Source organism: Octopus sinensis, linkage group LG25, assembly GCF_006345805.1.
Source record: "Octopus sinensis linkage group LG25, ASM634580v1, whole genome shotgun sequence".
In the NCBI taxonomy this organism is placed as follows: Eukaryota; Metazoa; Mollusca; class Cephalopoda; order Octopoda; family Octopodidae; genus Octopus; species Octopus sinensis.
The window spans coordinates 12995932-13014504 of record NC_043021.1 but is presented as its reverse complement, the minus strand read 5'-3'; the positions used below and the strand labels follow the sequence as shown (position 1 = coordinate 13014504).

At 39.0% G+C, this 18573-nt stretch overlaps 1 protein-coding gene across 1 annotated transcript; it reads left to right on the top strand.

Annotated features, from left to right (window-relative positions):
• On the top strand, positions 1 to 18515 carry LOC115224334 (INO80 complex subunit E). Its single transcript, XM_029795204.2, has 8 exons — positions 1 to 157; positions 2967 to 3043; positions 4217 to 4287; positions 5069 to 5188; positions 8546 to 8702; positions 13485 to 13557; positions 14351 to 14516; positions 18374 to 18515. Exons 1-8 carry the CDS (start codon positions 112 to 114, stop codon positions 18450 to 18452), a joined length of 789 nt encoding a protein of 262 aa, XP_029651064.1. The 5' UTR covers positions 1 to 111; the 3' UTR covers positions 18453 to 18515.
• The last annotated feature ends 58 nt before the right edge of the window (positions 18516 to 18573 follow it).

Below are 18573 nucleotides of genomic sequence, written 5' to 3'. Positions count from 1 at the left end.
AGTTAACTGTAATGTTGCCGTGACGTAGTTCGCAACCGCTCTGTTTGCATTTTTGGTTGATTTTTCTGTTATCACATTTAGATTGTTAAAAAGTTCACTTTTCAACCAATAATGATGCCTGTTTCCGCTTCCAGTGCGGCAACAGTGACAAACACAGGTATATAATGCATTTGTTTCTTCATTTCTTATTCTCTGCATTATTGACTGCTTTTGACTCTCTTGACATTTGCCGTTATTGACAATAGTGATCGTGCACTCGCTAAGGAACGTGACTTATCTTTTTTTTTTCTTTACCCCTTATATAACACTGTTTCATTCTTCTAAGTTCAGCCCTCACCAGTGCCAAATTGGTCTCTTTATTTTTTCCCTACCAATAAACGGAATGCCAGTGTATATATATATATATACACATACACGCGCGCGCACAAGATCAAATCCTACCCCGACAAGATAACCCATGATAATAGTAATGAGCTTTATTCGTTATTTTCTGGTACCCGACGTTTAATGTGCCTCTGCCCTAAATTCGAATCCCGCTGATTTCGACTTTTAAATCTTATCTCCGGGTTCAGTAAACTTCATAATATACTAGATTTATTTATAGTTTAACCAAATCACCCATGTATCTCGACGAAATGTGCTTGCAATTAGATTTCAAGCTACATACGTTGCTAATAATATCCCTTGCAGCGAGGCATACCCGATTCTGCTTTCTATTTTCTGTTCGGTAATGCTGGTGATGGTGGTGGGATTCTTCGTGTGCAAAAAGAAAGCTGTTAATATGTCCCTTATAAAGGGTTGTGAATTTCCAAAATCGGTAGAGCGGTAAGTAAAAGTGTGTTGCGATTATTTTAGTTCGGTTCTGAGTCTGCGTTTTAACCCTGCCAATATTTGACCTAGCTTTTCATCGTAACGGATTCGATAAAAGTTAAGCCCCTGTCAAATAGTATATTCTCTCGCATCATCTACAATTTATGCCCTTGAATCACAGTTTAGAAATCAATATTCTTTATTTCGAACCAACAGACATCATTGGAAGAAGTCCAGCAATAAAAACAAAATCAAATAATTAGCGACTTACAAGACGCACCCCAGTTTTAGCAAACCCGTCTCATGAACCTTCAATTAAAAATAATAATAATAATGAAATTATTGTATACAGTGCTCAGGTGCACCACAACTTGTCAGACAGTGCATATAAAGCACATGCAGTAGTGTACAAATGTCTGGAAAGCGAACAATGCATGAGTCCCTAAACCCTTTCCTTGTGTATGTAAAACGCAGCTTGATGTTGAGTGGGAGAGGGGACACATTTTAAGAAGATAAGAAAATAGAGATAATAATTATTTATTAATTTAAAAATTAGACATCATATCTTACAGCTGTTTCGATTCCAGACCTTTATAAATTAATTACCATAATTAAAACCATTTAGAAGTTGAATCTCATCAGAGTTGGCTAAAGATATACAATTAGGTGTTCACATTCCTGCTTGTTGAGTATACACACATACACACAAATATGATTTTAAAATTTATTCTGTGTGGCCCTGCACCAAATGATCCATGACCTGATGAACCCCAGTGTTTGACTGGTACTTATTTCAATGAGCCTGAAAGGAGAAAAGACAAAGTCAACTACGATGGAACGTAAAGACGGGGGAAATATTGCAAGGCATTTTGTCTGGCATACTATCAATTCTGCCAGATTGCCACCTTATATCCACCCTAAATAATACCATGTATTAGATGCACCCAGTCTTTTGATCTATGAAAAAATAAATAAATAAAAACAACTGTATCATCCAACCCATGCTAGCATGGAAAGCGGACGTTAAACGATGATGAGGGGGAGGAGGAGGACCTGTGTTACTGCAACCTACAGTTGTTGAACCCAGGGTGTACCCTGATTGAACAGACCTATGATCAAAACCATTCCAGTTATGACCATCCCATGTTTTAACAAGTGTCAAGGACTACAGTCAATGTGTTCTGCCTTGTTTTAAGATAGGGTTTGATTTGAAAGCTATTTAGATGTGATTTCTAGCAGGTAGAGTGATCTCTGGCTGGTTTCTATGACACAAAACTGTCCAGCTTAAAATTTCGTTTCTAAAATTAAACCCCTTTCCATCATAACATTTTATCTATCTTTTGCTATGTTGCAAACAATTTCTATCCTAAATATTGAGTGAGTTATTGTAGAAAATTCCATAAAATTCTTGATTATTTTCCAAATTAAACAGAACACACACACACGCCGAGGTTGATTTTGCCTTTCATCTTTTCGGGGGTTGATAAGCTAAATACCAGTTGTGTACTGGGGTCAAACTAATTGACTGGTCCCCTCCCCCAAAATTTTCAGGCCTTGTGCCTTGAGTAGAAAAGAATTTGGCATGCTTGGGAAGAAGACCCATCAAGCCAAGTGAAATTGTACTGGTGTCATGCAACTGACATGTAAAAGCACCCATTATACTCTTGGAGTGTTTGGCGTAAGGAAGGCCATCCAGTTCTAGAAACCATGCCAAATCAGACTGGTGTCTGGTGCAGCCCCTCAGCCCTAGTGAAATCATCCAACCCACACCAGCATGCACAGCGGACGTTAAATGATGATCATGATGCATTACCTTGTAGCTTTGAGATTGCAAAGATTGTTTATTTTTTAGAATATTACTTGATGGTGGTGGGGTAATATTACTTACAGAATGATAGAACATCTGACATGTCTACAAGAGATGTGGGTTCAAATCTCATGGGAAGCTTTTGATTTTTTTTTTTCACTGGGAGTGCCCCAGCATAGCCACAGCTGTAGGGCTGAAACGTGTAAAAGAATAAAAGATTAATATTGTAGGATACGTGTGGGAGACTGGATCTGGCCAGTTTGAGGATAAAACAGGTAAGTTATTTTGATGGAATATGGCCATTTTACATGCTAAAGAGTTAAAGATGAACGCTTCTCATTTTTTACAGATAATGCAATTGATCACCAGGTTGATTACAAACGAAAATACAAGAATTTGAAAAGCAAGTTAAAGTTCTTGGTTTACGTAAGTGTTTCACTTATTATTATGGTTTTGAGATTTCTTCACTTTTGTATGTTTTTGATCAACAATTTCTAGTTCCAGGTAGTGAAGGGGTTGGAGTTTTTTTTAGGTGTTGTTTGTTTTTTTTTTTGTCATCTTTTACCTTTTATTTGGTTCAGTCATTAGACTGTGGCTATCCTGGGGCACTGCCTTGAAAAAAATGTTTACAGTCGAATGAATCAACCCCAGTAGTTATTTTTTTAAAAACCTGGTACTTATTCTATCAGTCTTTTTTGCCAAACTGCTAAGTTACGGTGACATAAACACACTAACACCATTTGTCAAGTGATGCTGGGGTGCAGACACCAAGATACACACACACACATTACATCGGGCTTTGTTCAGTTTCCATTTACCAAATCTATTCAAGGCTCTGGTTAGCCCAAGGCTATAGTAGAAGATACTTGCCTGAGGTGCCACACAGTGGGACTGAACCCACTGCTGTATCGAGGACAAAACTACTTTGCTCTTGCTGGCCCTGTCCGTCTATCTCAGTGGTTCTCAACCCTTTTTCATCAGTTGACCCCTTTGATAACTATTTTACCTGGGTGGACCCTCATAACATTTGATGTTTTAAAAAATTCATACTGTATTTTTAAAATTAGATATTAATTGGAACTGTGTTGTAGAAGTGTAACTGGTTTATTGTACATTAACCCTTTAGTATTTGAACCAGCCATATCCAGCCTGAATATTTTTTTTTTGTTTTATGTTTAAACCAGCCAGATCAGGCCTCTTAACCCTTCCTTACAATATCATTCTAAGAATAAACAATCACATTTTTGAAATCTCAGGGCCACGAGATAATGCATGGTTAATTCAAAAGAATGTGAATCAATAAGAATTACATCTGACTGTAATCTGAATGCTAAAGGCTTAAATTTTAATGATAAAATCTGTGGACCTTCAAGGGTCATATGGACCCCAGTTTAGAACCACTTATCTAATTGGATATTGCTACATCTGGTTGGGGTACACTTGCATTAATTGACAAGAGTTAGGGGAGCTCTTGTTGTTACAGGCTTGGTGAAACTGACAGGAAGACACTTGGAAGGAGAATGTGTGTAAGACATAATGTTTGTGTGTGTAAACTAATTGCATAAAATCTGATCTTCACTTATCATTTTCTATCAACAGGAACAAGAATGTTTCCTTGAAGAATTGCGAAGGGCCCAAAGAAAACTTCTGAAAGTTTCCAGGGACAAAAAGTAATCATCTTGTTCACATTTTATTTTGAAACTTATGTTATAAATGTATATGCATGGCTCTGTACTGTAATGTTTATCAGAAGCACACCCTGTCTGGGTTTCTGTGACTGAAGAGCAGATAACCACTCCAAAATGCTTGCATCTCACACTCAGGGAATGTAATGCTGCAAGCTGATTCTGGTGTATTTACACCATTTGTCTACACTGAGAAATTTTCTCCACGAGAAAACACTGTGAATGACTTTCTTATGGGTTAGAATAATCAGGTCGGGCAGAACACCATAGAAAAGGAATAAAATAACATAATCACTAAAAACATGATAAAAAAATAAATGCCTTATTTACATCAATAGAGAAGATTTATAGAAAATGTATAATAATTTAAGTATACTAAACTAAAAATACATACATACACACACACATATATATATATATATCATCATCGTTTAACGTCCGCTTTCCATGCTAGCATGGGTTGGACGGTTCAACTGGGGTCTGGGGAGCCCGAAGGCTGCACCAGGCCAGTCAGATCTGGCAGTGTTTCTACAGCTGGATGCCCTTCCTAACGCCAAATATATATATATATATATATATATATATATTTATATATCATCATCATCATTTAATGTCCGTTTTCCATGCTGGCATGGGTTGGATATATGTATGTATGTATGTATACATATATGGACACACATTTGTGCCTTTGATTGTCTTTCTGCTTATAATGCTGAATGTTGATCATTTCGTCAAGGTTTGCAATGTTGATGTTTGTTTGTTTCAGTTTCCTGTTGGATCGTCTATTATCATATGAAAATATCAACGACTCATCGGGCGACTCCGACGCGACAGCATCGAGTGAGAGCGACATAGAAATAAACAGAGAAAGCATTGTGACGAAAAAGTAAATGAAATTCTTTCTTCTATTCGAGTGTGGGAAGCTCTTGTATTAGTCGTTGGAAACCGCACAAACACTGTTGACTTCACTTTGATATCTATTATTTGGTGTTGGTAATTTTTGTTCTTCAAATACTGCAATCTGGTTGCAGATGTGGTTTCACTTCATCTCAAAAGACATGCATGCAGTGAGATTCAGTGAAATCGCGTCAGTGACAACTCACAACTGTTGCAACGAAATTTTGGCACCAAGTGATAAATGTTTAAAGCAGGAGTTCTCAACCATCTTTTTGTCTATGGACCCCTTTGATTGCTGTTTTATTCTGGTGAACTACCCATAGTTATCCGGTGTTTAAAAATTAAAATTTATTGATAAGTCTTTCAGAATTACTATTTTGGATATAAAACGTTAAAGAAAGAAATTTAGCTGTTTTTTTTTTGCCATAAATACAAAGGGGTACTCAAAAGAAACCAGAAATTTTGCAATATTATTTTATTCACTTAGTTTTCCATGTTTACATGTATATAACATTCAGAGTATTCTCGATTTGAAGCAATTTATCGGTCCAGATGCGTTTTCCACTGTTCAAAGCAGTCCTGGAACTCTTGCAAAGTGATGCCTTTTAAGGCCTCTGTCAATTTTGTTTTCACCTCTTCCACATTCGCAAAACATTTTCCTCTAAGGACTTTTTATATTGAGAGGGACAAAATGGGTGTGAATCAACTTTCAACTGTTTTTTTTTTCAGTTCACAAAACGCATTCAGTCGTGACTGCTTTTGATCTTCCATAACCAAGCAAGCACAAATGTTGCTGCAACCCTCTTCATTCACAATTCTTCACTCAAAATTCTTTGGCAGGAGCTCCAGGACACACAGGTTATATCAGCAAGGTCATCAATTGTTTGGCAATGGTCCTACAAGATCAGTTTATAAATTTTCATAATTTTTTCATTCATTTGGGAGGTTGACAATCACTCTGCGTGAGGTTCGTCATCAAGAGACAAGTGACCATTGCTAAAGCGTGAAAACCACACATGAACTTGTGTTTTGCTCATGGTAGCTTCCTTGTAAGCTGTTTAAAGCATGACAGCTGTTTCGGCCACTGTTTTCCTCAGCAGAAAACAGAATTTCACAGAAGCATACTGTTTCTTCATTTCAGCCATTGCAAAGATCAACAAACAAGGGAGAAACACTGCAAAGCAAAGACGCACCATGTGGCAGTACGACCCAAGACACGGGTCGTACTGCCGGTCGGCAGGCTGATGCTTGAGGGTCACATCAAGTGGCTTCTAGTGGCAGAGGCCTGAACTACAATAGGCTTGTCCCTCAGAGAACATTTCCAGTTCCTTTTTGGTACCTCCTTGTACATCATCATCATCATCATTGTTTAACGTCCATATTCCATGCTGGTATGGGTCGGACAATTAGACAGGAGCTCGGCAGCTGGAGAGCTGCCCAAGCTCTACTTGTCTGTTTTGACATGGTTTCTATGGCTGGACGCCAACCATTTTACAGGGTATACTGGGTGCTTCTGACATGTCACTGGCTCTGGTGCATTTACATAGCACCAGCACAAGTGCATTACATGCGACACCGGCACTGACACCTGCAAGAAAAAGACTTCTCCGCTGGGAGCGGGAGTGGGGACATTGCTACGAAAGACTTGCTGACATGTATGGATGGCCCTAATTTTACTTAGCTTGACGTGTCTTCTCAAGTACTGCAGATCGCCATCTAAAGCACAGGTGCATTACACGTGACACTGACACCTGCAAGAAAAAGATTTCTCAGCAGGGAGAGGGAGTGGGGACATTGCCATAACGGACATGCTTATATGTACAGATGGATGGCTCCGATTCTACTTAGCTTGACGTGTCTTCTCAAGTACTGCAGAATACCATCTAAAGCAAAATTATTCTATGGACCCTTAAAATACTATGGTGGGTCCCCAATTTACTATTTTCTTTGCGTGGACCTTGGTTGAGGACCACTGGTTGAAACAGTACTTGTGTGCTTTTCAATGGTTAACACATGTCCCTGCTGTACTTGTTTTAGCTTCAACATACAGTTGAGGGTCTGATGGGTACATCTCTGTGATTTAGTCTTTTACTTGTTTCAGTCAGTTGACTGAGGCCATGCTGGAGCGCCCCCTGTGGAGGGTTTTAGTCGAAAGAATCGACTCCAGGACTCTTTTTTATTTTTAAGCCTAGAACTCATTCTGTCACTTTCTTTTGCCAAACCACTAAGTTACTGTGACTTAAACCCACCAACACCAATTGTAAAGCAGTGGAGGTGGGGCACAAAGATTCATACACATGCGCACACACGTGCACATATATGATTGGCTTCTTTCAGTTTCCATCTCCCAAATCTACTCACAAGGCTTTGGTCAACCGAAGGCTATAACCCGGGACCATGTGGTTAGCAAGCAAGCTTCTTACCACACAACCAAGCCGGCACCTATTTTTTTCAATTCATTTCAATTAAATTTTCAGTTTTTTTTTCCTACTTTGAGGAGAAACTGTAGGGTATAAAGCCTATTTGCGGGTACCTCATCCAAATGTGGTTACAGGAAAATGAAAAAAAAAAGAACAAAAGCGTTATTCATGGGTTGTTGTTGTATTTGGGAGCTGTCCATTTGTATGGCAAATTGGCTATCTCCAGACCAAAGACTAGCTTAAAAGTTCAGATTCTTGTACCAAAAGTGACCAAAGGCCAGATATTCATTTGTCTTCTCCATATGCTATTGCTGGGAAGGTCATGGTCCTCAATAGGGTCCTGTCAGACTTTCCATCTGGATTACCAAGCATGACCAACTGAGATTATGGATGTTATCCAACCATGTTGTTCTTGGTTTCCTACTGGTTTGGTTCAGCTTGAAGAATCCATCTTGCGATTCCAAGCAGTAGTGTTGAAAGGCAGGACAGATTAGATCTTACAGTCCATCTGAAGAGCTTCTTTATAGTTTCCATCTGCCCATTTTCACTTACAAGGATTAGATCAACCTGGTTGTAGGAAATAGTATATATACTATACTAGGGGTTGCTAAAGTTCCTGGCTTTAAGAGTATTGCAAAAGGCCTGGTTGGAGGGTCAACCTTCCAAGTTCTTTACAGGGTTTAGAAAAAAATGAAAGACTGCTGCAATAAGTGTGTGAATGTGAGAGGGGAATGTGTCGAATAAAATCATAATTAACTGATCCTCTTGTATTTTCTTTTACCCAAAGCCAGGAACTTTCCAGCACCCGTTTTCACAATCTGTTTCCTGAGTTCCTCTCCTGCAGTTGGCGCTGGAAGCGAAACGTGTAACCTTACTTGATTTCATGCTCTAGCTAAGAAATCATTACTTGCTCTGTTCAATTTCAGGAAAAAGACCATTAGCAGCAGCAGCAGTAGTGTTGGCTCCAGTGCAGCACCTGTGGTCACATCTCCACCATCATCATCGAATTTGTTAGGGACAGACACATCAACACTGTTTGTGAACCCTTCCTTTACAAACTTGCTGTCACAAAACCCTGTTCTGGCAAGTACCAACTTTCTCGTCTGTCGCATCATAATCATCACCTTCATTTTCATCACCCAATTAAATGTTGTATCATCATTATCGTCATCATCATCATTGTCATTTTAACATCTGTTTTTCTTCCCCTACAAGTATCAGTTGCACAAGTCTGCAATACCACAATCTTCTGCAAGTTCTCATCCTCTCACATCATTTCCATCTCGTTTGTGAGGTCCTACATTCTCATATCTGTCCTGACTGATTCTTTGTAAATCTTCTTTGGCCAATCCCATTACAGCACATAATTACCTCCACCCAATTCATAGTATTTTTGCAATAATTCCATGCCCTCCATTCACATTATGTGTGTCTACAGGCAATGCTGATTCATGATTTTCATGAAGCCATCCACCACTGCTTTCTAAATTCACCCAATTTCAGGAATTCTTGTTGTGTTCCTATTAGTATGGCACCACCAACAGATCTTACTCAACTCCATCTCTTTCTCCAGTCATTCTAATTCCACTGCATTCTTTGCCAGTCTTTCTATGCAACACACACTCATACTTCTCACACTTGGTCCCTGTAACCCTTAAACAGCAAGTAAGGGTTCTATCAATGCGTATAACAAACAGGCAAAAAACAAAGCCTATCTCTTTTTATGCTTATTCTCACTTTCGCCCTTTAGCATTCAGATTTCTCTGTCAAAAGCAATGCTTATTTATTCACATTGTTTGGAATTAATCATGCATTATCTCGTAGCCTTGAGATTTCTATAATGTGATTGTTTATTTTTAGAATAACATTGTAGGGTAGGTGTAAGAGGCTGGATCTGGCCTGTTTGATCATAAATCAGGTAGAATATTTTGGCTGTAATATGGCCAGTGTAACTCCTTAGCATTCAGATTACTCTGTCAAATATAATGCTTTTCTTCATTCACATTCATCATCATCATTTAACGTCCGTTCTCCATGCTAGAATGGGTTGGACGGTTCGACCGGGGATCTGGGAAGCCAGAAGGCTGCACCAGGCTCCAGTCTTATCTGGCAATGTTTCTACAGCTGGATGCCCTTCCTAACGCCAACCACTCCATGAGTGTAGTGGGTGCTTTTTACGTGCCACCTGCACAGGTGCCAGGCGAGGCTGGCAACGGCCACGGTCGGATTGGTGTATTTTACGTGCCACCGGCACGGAAGCCAGTCGAATTAATCATGCATTATCTTGTAGCTTTGAGATTTCAATAATGTGATCGTTAACTCTTTCGTTACTAACCTGGTTGAAACCAGCCCTGGCTCTGAGTACAAATGTCTTGTTTTCATAAGTTTTTAATTAAAATCTTCCACCGAACCTTAGTCACAATTTATGTTCCTAACACTAGCTGAATGATAACTAAGTTATCCAGACGACTTCAGAATCTTCTGCAACTCTTCTGGGCAGTCTCCTTGTTTAAGTTGGTGAATGCTGCCATAATCTTTGTCTTCAGTTCATCTTTGATGTTACAAGGAGTTTTGCTGGTTTCTTCCAACACCCAACTCATCACACTCCAACTCGTGTTTATCACTGTTCACCCTTCCACTCTAATTCACTGTTCACTACATTCATCCACGCCCTCACTCCCTTCTCTGACCATCTCTCACTCTCCACATGCACTCTTGCATCCCCTACCTGTCCATCCTTCTCTTTCATCTTCTGTCCACACTCTCTCTCCTATTCGCCTTCTTGTTCCTTTAAGTTATGCTCTCATATCTCTTCATTTTCTCTCTTATCAGCTTCACTCTAATTATTCCAACCTACTTTTATATAATCCAAGGTAGCCATGTACCTCTGCAAAAAACCTGTTCTTGGCAACCTCTGTCGTTCTTCAGTTTCTCAGCCCCTTCCATAAAACTGCCTCCTCTTTTACGCTTCCATTCAGTTTAAGGAGGACCTTTAGTCGTACAAGTTATATAGTGACTTCTTCACCTTACTGGTGCCAGTACTATACCATGAAAAAGCATCCAGTACATTCTGTAAAATGGTTGGCTTTAGAAATCATGCCAAGCAGTTATTGAAACACGACACAGTCTTCTGGTACATCAGTTCCTGTTGAACCATCTAACCCATGCCAGCAGGAAAGATGGACGTTAAATGACAATGATATATGATGATTGTTTTTGTTTGTTTTCTGATTCAAAATACGTGAAAATGGTCACTGTACCATTGTGGTAGAAGTGTGTAGAGTCTGATGTATATGTTTATTATATGTGAAGGAAAATGCTTGTTTGTCTTATATGTATATATTAGGTCTGATCAATAAGTATCCGGTCTGTTGCCATAGTAACGAAGCTAAAGCATGCAGAGTGAAGCCACTTGGCATGGATTGACCTTAAACTCTGTTGTGTCTGTGTACTAGGTTTTAATGTTCTAGCTCACTTCCGCTGTTTACATCAGTGCTTGGAAGGAGGGTGTGTAGTGTGGGATCGTCACATTGACCTTGACAGAGAAAGATGTCATGGTGATACCTGCTTAGAAGCCTATGCAAAGTTGCAGAAAATGTATGGAGAAGAGTGTGTGAGTGGTTCAGACGTTTCCAAGATTACCGAAAAAATGTCGATATTGACAAACATTCTGGAAGACCCACAACCAGCAGAACTGGGGAAAACATCACAGATGAGCATGCAGCTGTGAGGGGAAAGTCATTTAATCACCATCTGTAAGTTATCAGATGATGTGTAGATTAGTTATGGTTCAGTTCAGTCCATTATCACTGAAGATTTGGGAATGAGTCGCATGTCTGCCAAGTTTGTGCCAAGACTGCTTTCAGCTGACCAAAAAGACACTCGGGTTTGAGTTGCACAAATGACACAAATGTGTCAAGAATGATGAAAACTTTGTGTCAGCGTCTGAGCAGGTATCACCATGCTTTTGACAAAATTTGATGCAGATTCTCTGCTCAACTTTCTCTGTCATGGTCAGTGCAACAATCACATGCTACTCACCTTCCTTCCAAGCACTGCTGTAAACAGCAGAAGTGAGCTAGTACATTAAACTTTACTCTTTTACTTGTTTCACTCATTTGATTGCAACCATGCTGGAGCAACACCTTTAGTCGAGCAAGTTGACCCCAAGACTTATTCTTTGTAAGCCTAGTACTTATTCTATCGGTCACTTTTGCTGAACCGCTAAGTTATGGGGACGTAAATACACCACCATCGGTTGTCAAGCGATGTTGGGGGGACAAACACAGACACATATATACATACATACATATATACGACGGGCTTCTTTCAGTTTCCGTCTACCAAAACCACTAACAAGGCTTTGGTTGGTCCGAGGCTATAGCAGAAGAAACTTGCTCAAGGTGCCATGCAGTGGGACTGAACCTGTGGTTGGTAAGCAAGCTACTTACCACACAGCCACTCCTATGCCTAAAGAGTTGAGAATTCTGATAAATAAAATAATTATTCTTTCCTTGTAACCAAGTAAAATGGTGTCGTTACTGTGCCCAATAAACCATTGAGTGTGTTTGAATATTGTTGTTCTCGGATTGATGTGGATGTAGCAGCAGTCGAAATGTTCGCTGGTTCTTGTGTTCCTGTTGTTGTTCATTCATTGTGCTAGCTGCTGGTGATGCTACTGTCTTCTGTCTCTAGTTCACCGTCTGTTCATTGTTTTTGTATTGTCAGCTTGGATAAGCTGCTGTCCATCGTCCATTCATTGCTTTAGCTGCTGTCAGCTTGGGTCAGCTGCTGTCAACCATCTCTTGACTGTCTGTCTGCTGTCTCGTCTCTTCAGAGTAACTAAGGTGCAGTGAATATATGGTGAAGGTTTAGACTCAGGAAGAAATGAACCGAAAGATGAAATCATTCCTGGAGCCACTTCCAGACCAAGTCTTCATTGGTCAGATCTTTTCGATGACATGGGTAATATTCTTGTGAATCACGTCATCAGATATAGTGATCTGATTGCTAAATATTCTTGTTACATATGTGTGTATATGTATATATATATATATATATATATATATATATATATAATGCACACACGCACATACATACATGTATACAAGGGGGTACTAAAAGGTTCCTGGCTTTAAGGCTATCAAGAAAGGCTTAGTTGGAGGCCCAGCCTTCTGAGTTCTTTTACAAGGCTTAGAAAAATCTGAAGGACTTCTGCAATAAGTGTGCAAATGCGAGAGGGAAGCATGTTGAATAAAATTGTAATTAACCGATCCTCTTGTATTTGCTTTTACCCAGAGCCAGGAACTTTGTAGCACCTCCTTGTATATATATATATATACATACATATAGCCTTCGAAATGTGTAGTAGTTGAAACAGGGACAGCTGTAGAAGGGGAATATTCTTTATGTTGTATGTCTCGTTTCTCTGTTTGTTTTTTCCGTTGTCCGAAAAAAAAGTTCGTTTCTATGTTTTTGTTTTTATGTTTTCGTTTCTCATTGTGTTCAACGTCTTTTTTGATGTCCTGTGCCCATATATGCATGTATATATACATATATATGTAGGTATATACATATATGTATGTATATATGCATATATTTATATCATATATATATATATAATTTATATATATATATAAGTACCAAAAGATGAAGTTGTTTTTGGAGCCGGTTCCAGGCAAAGTCTTGGTTGGTCAGATCTTTTCACTGATGTAGGTAATTTCTAGTGAATCGCAACATCAGATAGAGTGGTCTGATTGCTAAATATTCTTACTGCACATTCATGCAGTTCGCATTATTCATGGGTTGTTTTTGTTTTCCTTTTTTTTCTTCCATTCCTCCACACCTGATCCTTGCATTTGGCAGCCATCTCCCTTAGTCACACCAGAAAATAAAAAGAAAACCAAAACCACAATTAAAAAATCAACCACAAAATCAAGTAAGTCTTTTGGTTTATTTTCCTTTTGTTTTACAAGGTCATATGACCTCCCAGAAACTGCAGCTAAATGTTCCTCAAATCGTATAGTTTGACATCATATTTCTATTGAAATATATTGTTTTTATTTCAATTAATTTTGAAAATCAAGAATTTTTAAAAATTACTTCATCAATATTAAACTGATATTTGGAGAATAAATTTACGTGAGATTTTAAAATGTGAAGCAGGAGTGGTCCCAAGGAGGTTGGCATTGGACAATGTAGATGTACATATACCAATAGATAGAATGGCCATGGTTGGAATGCTTTTGTGCATGATTCAGCACTGTAAGAACTAACTTGGGACTTAGTTTTGGGCCTCCGAGATCTTTGGCATTATGTTGTGCTTGAGAAGAAGACCCATCAAGCCAAGTAAGATCACATTTGTAGCAGATACTGGTATCATGTATATTGCACCCAAAAGCCCGCATTACTCACAGAGTGGTTGGTGTTAGGAAGGGCATCTAGCCATAGAAACTATGCTTTGGTGCAGCCTTCCAGCCCTGGTCAAACCATCCAACCCATGCCAGCATGGTCAATGGATGCTAAATGATATTGATGATGATGAAAAATACAATAGGATTTTTTTCAAACGTGGAATGGTTATGAGGGTCCACCTGAGTAAAATAGGAATCGAAGAGGTCCATAGGCGAAAAAATGGTTGGGAACCACTTATCTAATTGATTCTCTTTTACCTATCAACTGTCTTCAGTGCCGTGTCTTACTGAACCATTATATCTTTGGATTATGTCCAGGTACACCCAAAGCCCCTGAACCACAGCCTGAAAGAATCGCTGGCCAGATGACCCGGGAAGAACTAGAAAGACATTTGGAGTCTCGACAGCATTCTTTCGGAATTGAGAAAGCACCTGCCAAGTTACCAATGGAAATATTTAGCAATGAAAACTCTGATCCTGACAGGTGAGTGACAATCAAACATCACTGTATTTATTGCCACTTAAACATGGATGTTCTTTTAGAACAAGACCACTCTATCATTGGTGAAAAGGAGAAGATGGGATAAATTTCAATGATTTTGTGTTTTGTTGTTAAATAATGATTTCTTGCATAAGCATGTAGAATGTTTCTGTTTGGTTTAATATACCTACTCTTGAAGCCCATTGTGAAAGTGAAAGTAAGTCGCTCAAGGTAGTTGAAAATTTTAAATACTTTGGTGCGTGGACACAAAGTACTGAAAAAGACATCAGAGCAAGGAAAGCTTTGGCCTGGAGCGCATGCCATAAATTGAGAAAGGTAAGGAGTTCAATTTTGGCAAGGAAATTGAAAGTGAGGTTGTTTCTGGTAACAGTGGTGTGGAGTCTGTTCTATATGGGGCTGAAACATGGATGCTCACTATAGCATTGAAGAAGCAGTTGGACGGTTGTTATACGAGGATTCTTAGAATGGTATTTAATGTCTCCTGGAAGAGTCATACAACAAATACCGACACTTATACCAGGGACTACCAAAAGTAACATTGAAGATGCAGCATAGAAGGATGAGGCCGGCTGGACACTGCATCAGACCGATGAAATTGCTAACAAGCTTGTGCTCTGGCAACCAACGGAAGGAAGAACCAGGAGAGGAAGGAGGAAGACGACTTATATCGACAACTCGCTGGAGGATTCTGGTGTGGAAGAGGCACAGGAGCTGAGGACCATTATGGAAGATCGAGATGAATGGGGAAAACGTGTGGAAACAGTTTTGGGGCATCCTGGGGACGACCTAGATTGATAACATCTTAAGTTGTTATGGTGGAGTTAACATTAGATGGCAAGTAAGTTTATATATAACTCACCATCACTAAAAAATGATGGAGGGTGCAGGGAGCACCGGCCTTGCTAGAAATAAAACTCAAAGAACTCTAGCCACAGAAGCACGTTTTCTTTTTTCTCACTCGCTTGTAGTGGGTAGGTTATCTCCCCTGTCAGTAAATAGAAAGTGCTTCTGTTTTTTGACTCCTATTTCTAGCAATGCTTGTGTTTGTTTAGTGTTGTGGTTCTTAACTGAGGTCCGTGTAAGATTTTTGGGTGTCTGGAAATTGGGTGACACACAGTAGTATTTTGAGAGTCCATGAAAGAATGTTACTTTGGTTGTATTTCTTGCAAAAAAGACAACAGCTAGGTTTCTTTCTCTAACGTTCTACATAGTTCAACCTACACAATTCAATGTGTGAAAAAGCGAAATACGAACTTTGAAAGAAGGATCTATAAAATTAGTTTTTGATCTTTGAGTGGTGATGGTGTCTGCCAAAATAAAATAGAAATCAAAGGGGTCTATAGACAAAAAATGGTTGAGATCCACTGGCTTAATATTGGGTCATCACAAATAATGCAGTTTTTTTTATACTTTTATATTTCAAAATTAAGATAAAGTTCTTTTTTAATCTAAAATATACTCTCCTTCATTTCCTACAATGCTCTTCCATCTATCTGGTAGACTTGCAAGGCTCCGCTTCCAAAATTCACTTATCTGTGATGAAAAATACTCCTCTAGTACTGTTCTGACCTCATCTACAGAATTCATATTTTTTCCATCCGAATGATTTTGAAGAGTGCAGAATAAGCGATAGTCAGATGGGGCAATGTTCAGCAAATATGGTGGGTGGGGCATCATTTCCCATTCAAACTGCTCCAGTCTTTGGAATGTCATCCTCACTGTATGTGGTCAAGCATTATCCTGATGGAAGAACACCTTTCGTCTTGAGACCAAAGACAGTCGTTTTTCTTCTAGCACTGACTTGAGCTGCTTGCAGTAGATCTCCTTTGTTATCATTTGGTTTGGGTTTGAAGGTTCAAAGTGGACTAAACCTTTCATATCCTACCAGATAACAATACCTTATATGGGTGAAGACTTTCTTTAGCTTGGGGTGCTAGTGTTTTTCCTTTCCCTACCCACTGTCTTTGGCGCTTGACATTTTTATAGAGAGCCTGTTTCTTGTCACCATTCACTATTCGGTCCAAAATAGGTTCATTCATGAAACGTGACAGCAGAGAAGAGCACACATTTACTCTCTGCACACGATTAGACTCGGAAAGTTTGTGAAGAACCCATTGACCCAATTTGCTGACTTTTCTGATGGTACGCAGGTGTTGATGAATGGTTGAATAACCAAATCCAAGCTTCTCTGCTAATTCCTCAACAGTTACAATGGGATTTGTTCCACCTGGGTTTGCAGGACATCCTCATTGAGCTCTACAAATCTTCCAGGACAAGGCTCATCTTCTAGGCTGTAGGTAGTGGCTGAGAATTTCTATTGACACTGGCTTATGCTTATTGTCCGATCCCCATATACTGCATTAATATTCCTCGCACTTTCCTTTGCCTTTCTTGAACTCATGAAGCAAAATATGCTGACTATGCTCTTTTGTCACTTTCATTATAGCTTTGAAAAGTAACTGTTAAAATAAAATTGTGCTCTTCAAAACTTGCACTAAGAATAAATACAAAGGTAAAATTACTACCTGCTTTCATAGCAAGTTGATGCTGGTAGTTTATCCCATTGCCCCTCCGACTTTTAGTTCATGCAATTGAAAAGAATGCATATGTTGAAAAGAAATGCTTCTTCAAAATCCCATATTATTAAAGAGAAGCAAATTTCCTTCAGTCTGTCCATCAAATCTACTGGGAGAAGGGGAGGAGAAAAATTTGAAAGAAAGACAGATAGGTAGTGTTGTCACCATTGTAATGAAAAATGCGGGAATTTTAAGTACAATTCTGTCAAAACACAGCTTTAAAAAAAAAAAACAAGTCTTTCATTATATAACAATATAATTATGTTTTTGGTTGTTACTGTTGACAGAAATACAGGTGAGAGATAGACAGGCAAGTAGAGTATTCTCACCAACAGTTTACTGTTAAAAGTATCCTTTTCCTTGTTTCAGTTGACTGTGGCCATGCTGTGACTACCTTAGAATTTTTAGCTGAAAAAAAAAGTCACCACCAGGACTTACTTTTTAAGCCTAGGACTTGTTCTCTCAGCATCTTTTGCTGAAACACTAAGTTACGAGGAACTAAATATACCAGCACCTGTTTTCAAGCAGTGACGGGGACAGGCACATAGATACACACACACATATATCTCTTTTATTATTTTACTTGTTTCAGTCATTTCACTGTAACCATGCTGGAGCACCGCCTTTAGTCGAGCAAATCGACCCCAGGACTTATTCTTTGTAAGCCTAGTACTTATTCTATCGGTCACTTTTGCCAAACCACTAAGTTACGGGGACGTAAACACACCACCATCGGTTGTTAAGCAATGTTGGGGAACAAACACAAACATATACACACTCATACATATATACATGACAGGCTTCTTTCAGTTTTCATCCACCAAATCCACTCACAAGGCTTTGGTTGGCCCGAGGCTATAGTAGAAGACACTGGCCCAAGGTGCTACACTGTGGTACTGAACCCGGAACCATGTGGTCCGTAAACAAGCTTACCACACAGCCACTCCTACACCTATAATATATATATATATATATTTATATACACACACACAATGAGTTTCTTTCAGTTTGCACCTACCAAATCCACTCACAAAGCTTTGGTCAGCCCAAGGTGCCACACGGTGGGACTGAACTCAGAACCATGTGGTTGGGAAGCAAGCTTCTTACCACACAGCCATGCCTGCAAATGTGTGCATGATTAACAATTTTTTTTTTACCCACAGCATAGCAATGGGTAAAGACTGAGTATAAATTTATAATTCCTTCATTTCTAATTCTCTCTACAAAAATAAATGTGTTTCTCTTTCCATTTTCTTCTGGCAGTGAAACAGCCCAGGACGCCTCAGGATTGTTGGGTGATGTCGACGATGATGCTGAACTTGTGATAGATGCCCCTCAATGACTTCAACTTTTATACAGTTTTTTTAAATATATCTTTTACAATAAAAATTACCTTTTTTCTAAATTTGGTCTTGTTTTGACTTCAACAATACACTAAATAGCTAATGTGTGTGTGTGTGTAT

Excerpts from the sequence above, each read along its gene's own strand:
- LOC115224334 (XM_029795204.2), top strand. The coding sequence starts at position 112 with ATGATGCCTGTTTCCGCTTCCAGTGCGGCAACAGTGACAAACACAG. Across the intron at positions 158-2,966 it reads GGCAACAGTGACAAACACAG|ATAATGCAATTGATCACCAG; the intron begins GTATATAATGCA and ends CATTTTTTACAG. Across the intron at positions 14,517-18,373 it reads GAAAACTCTGATCCTGACAG|TGAAACAGCCCAGGACGCCT; the intron begins GTGAGTGACAAT and ends TTCTTCTGGCAG.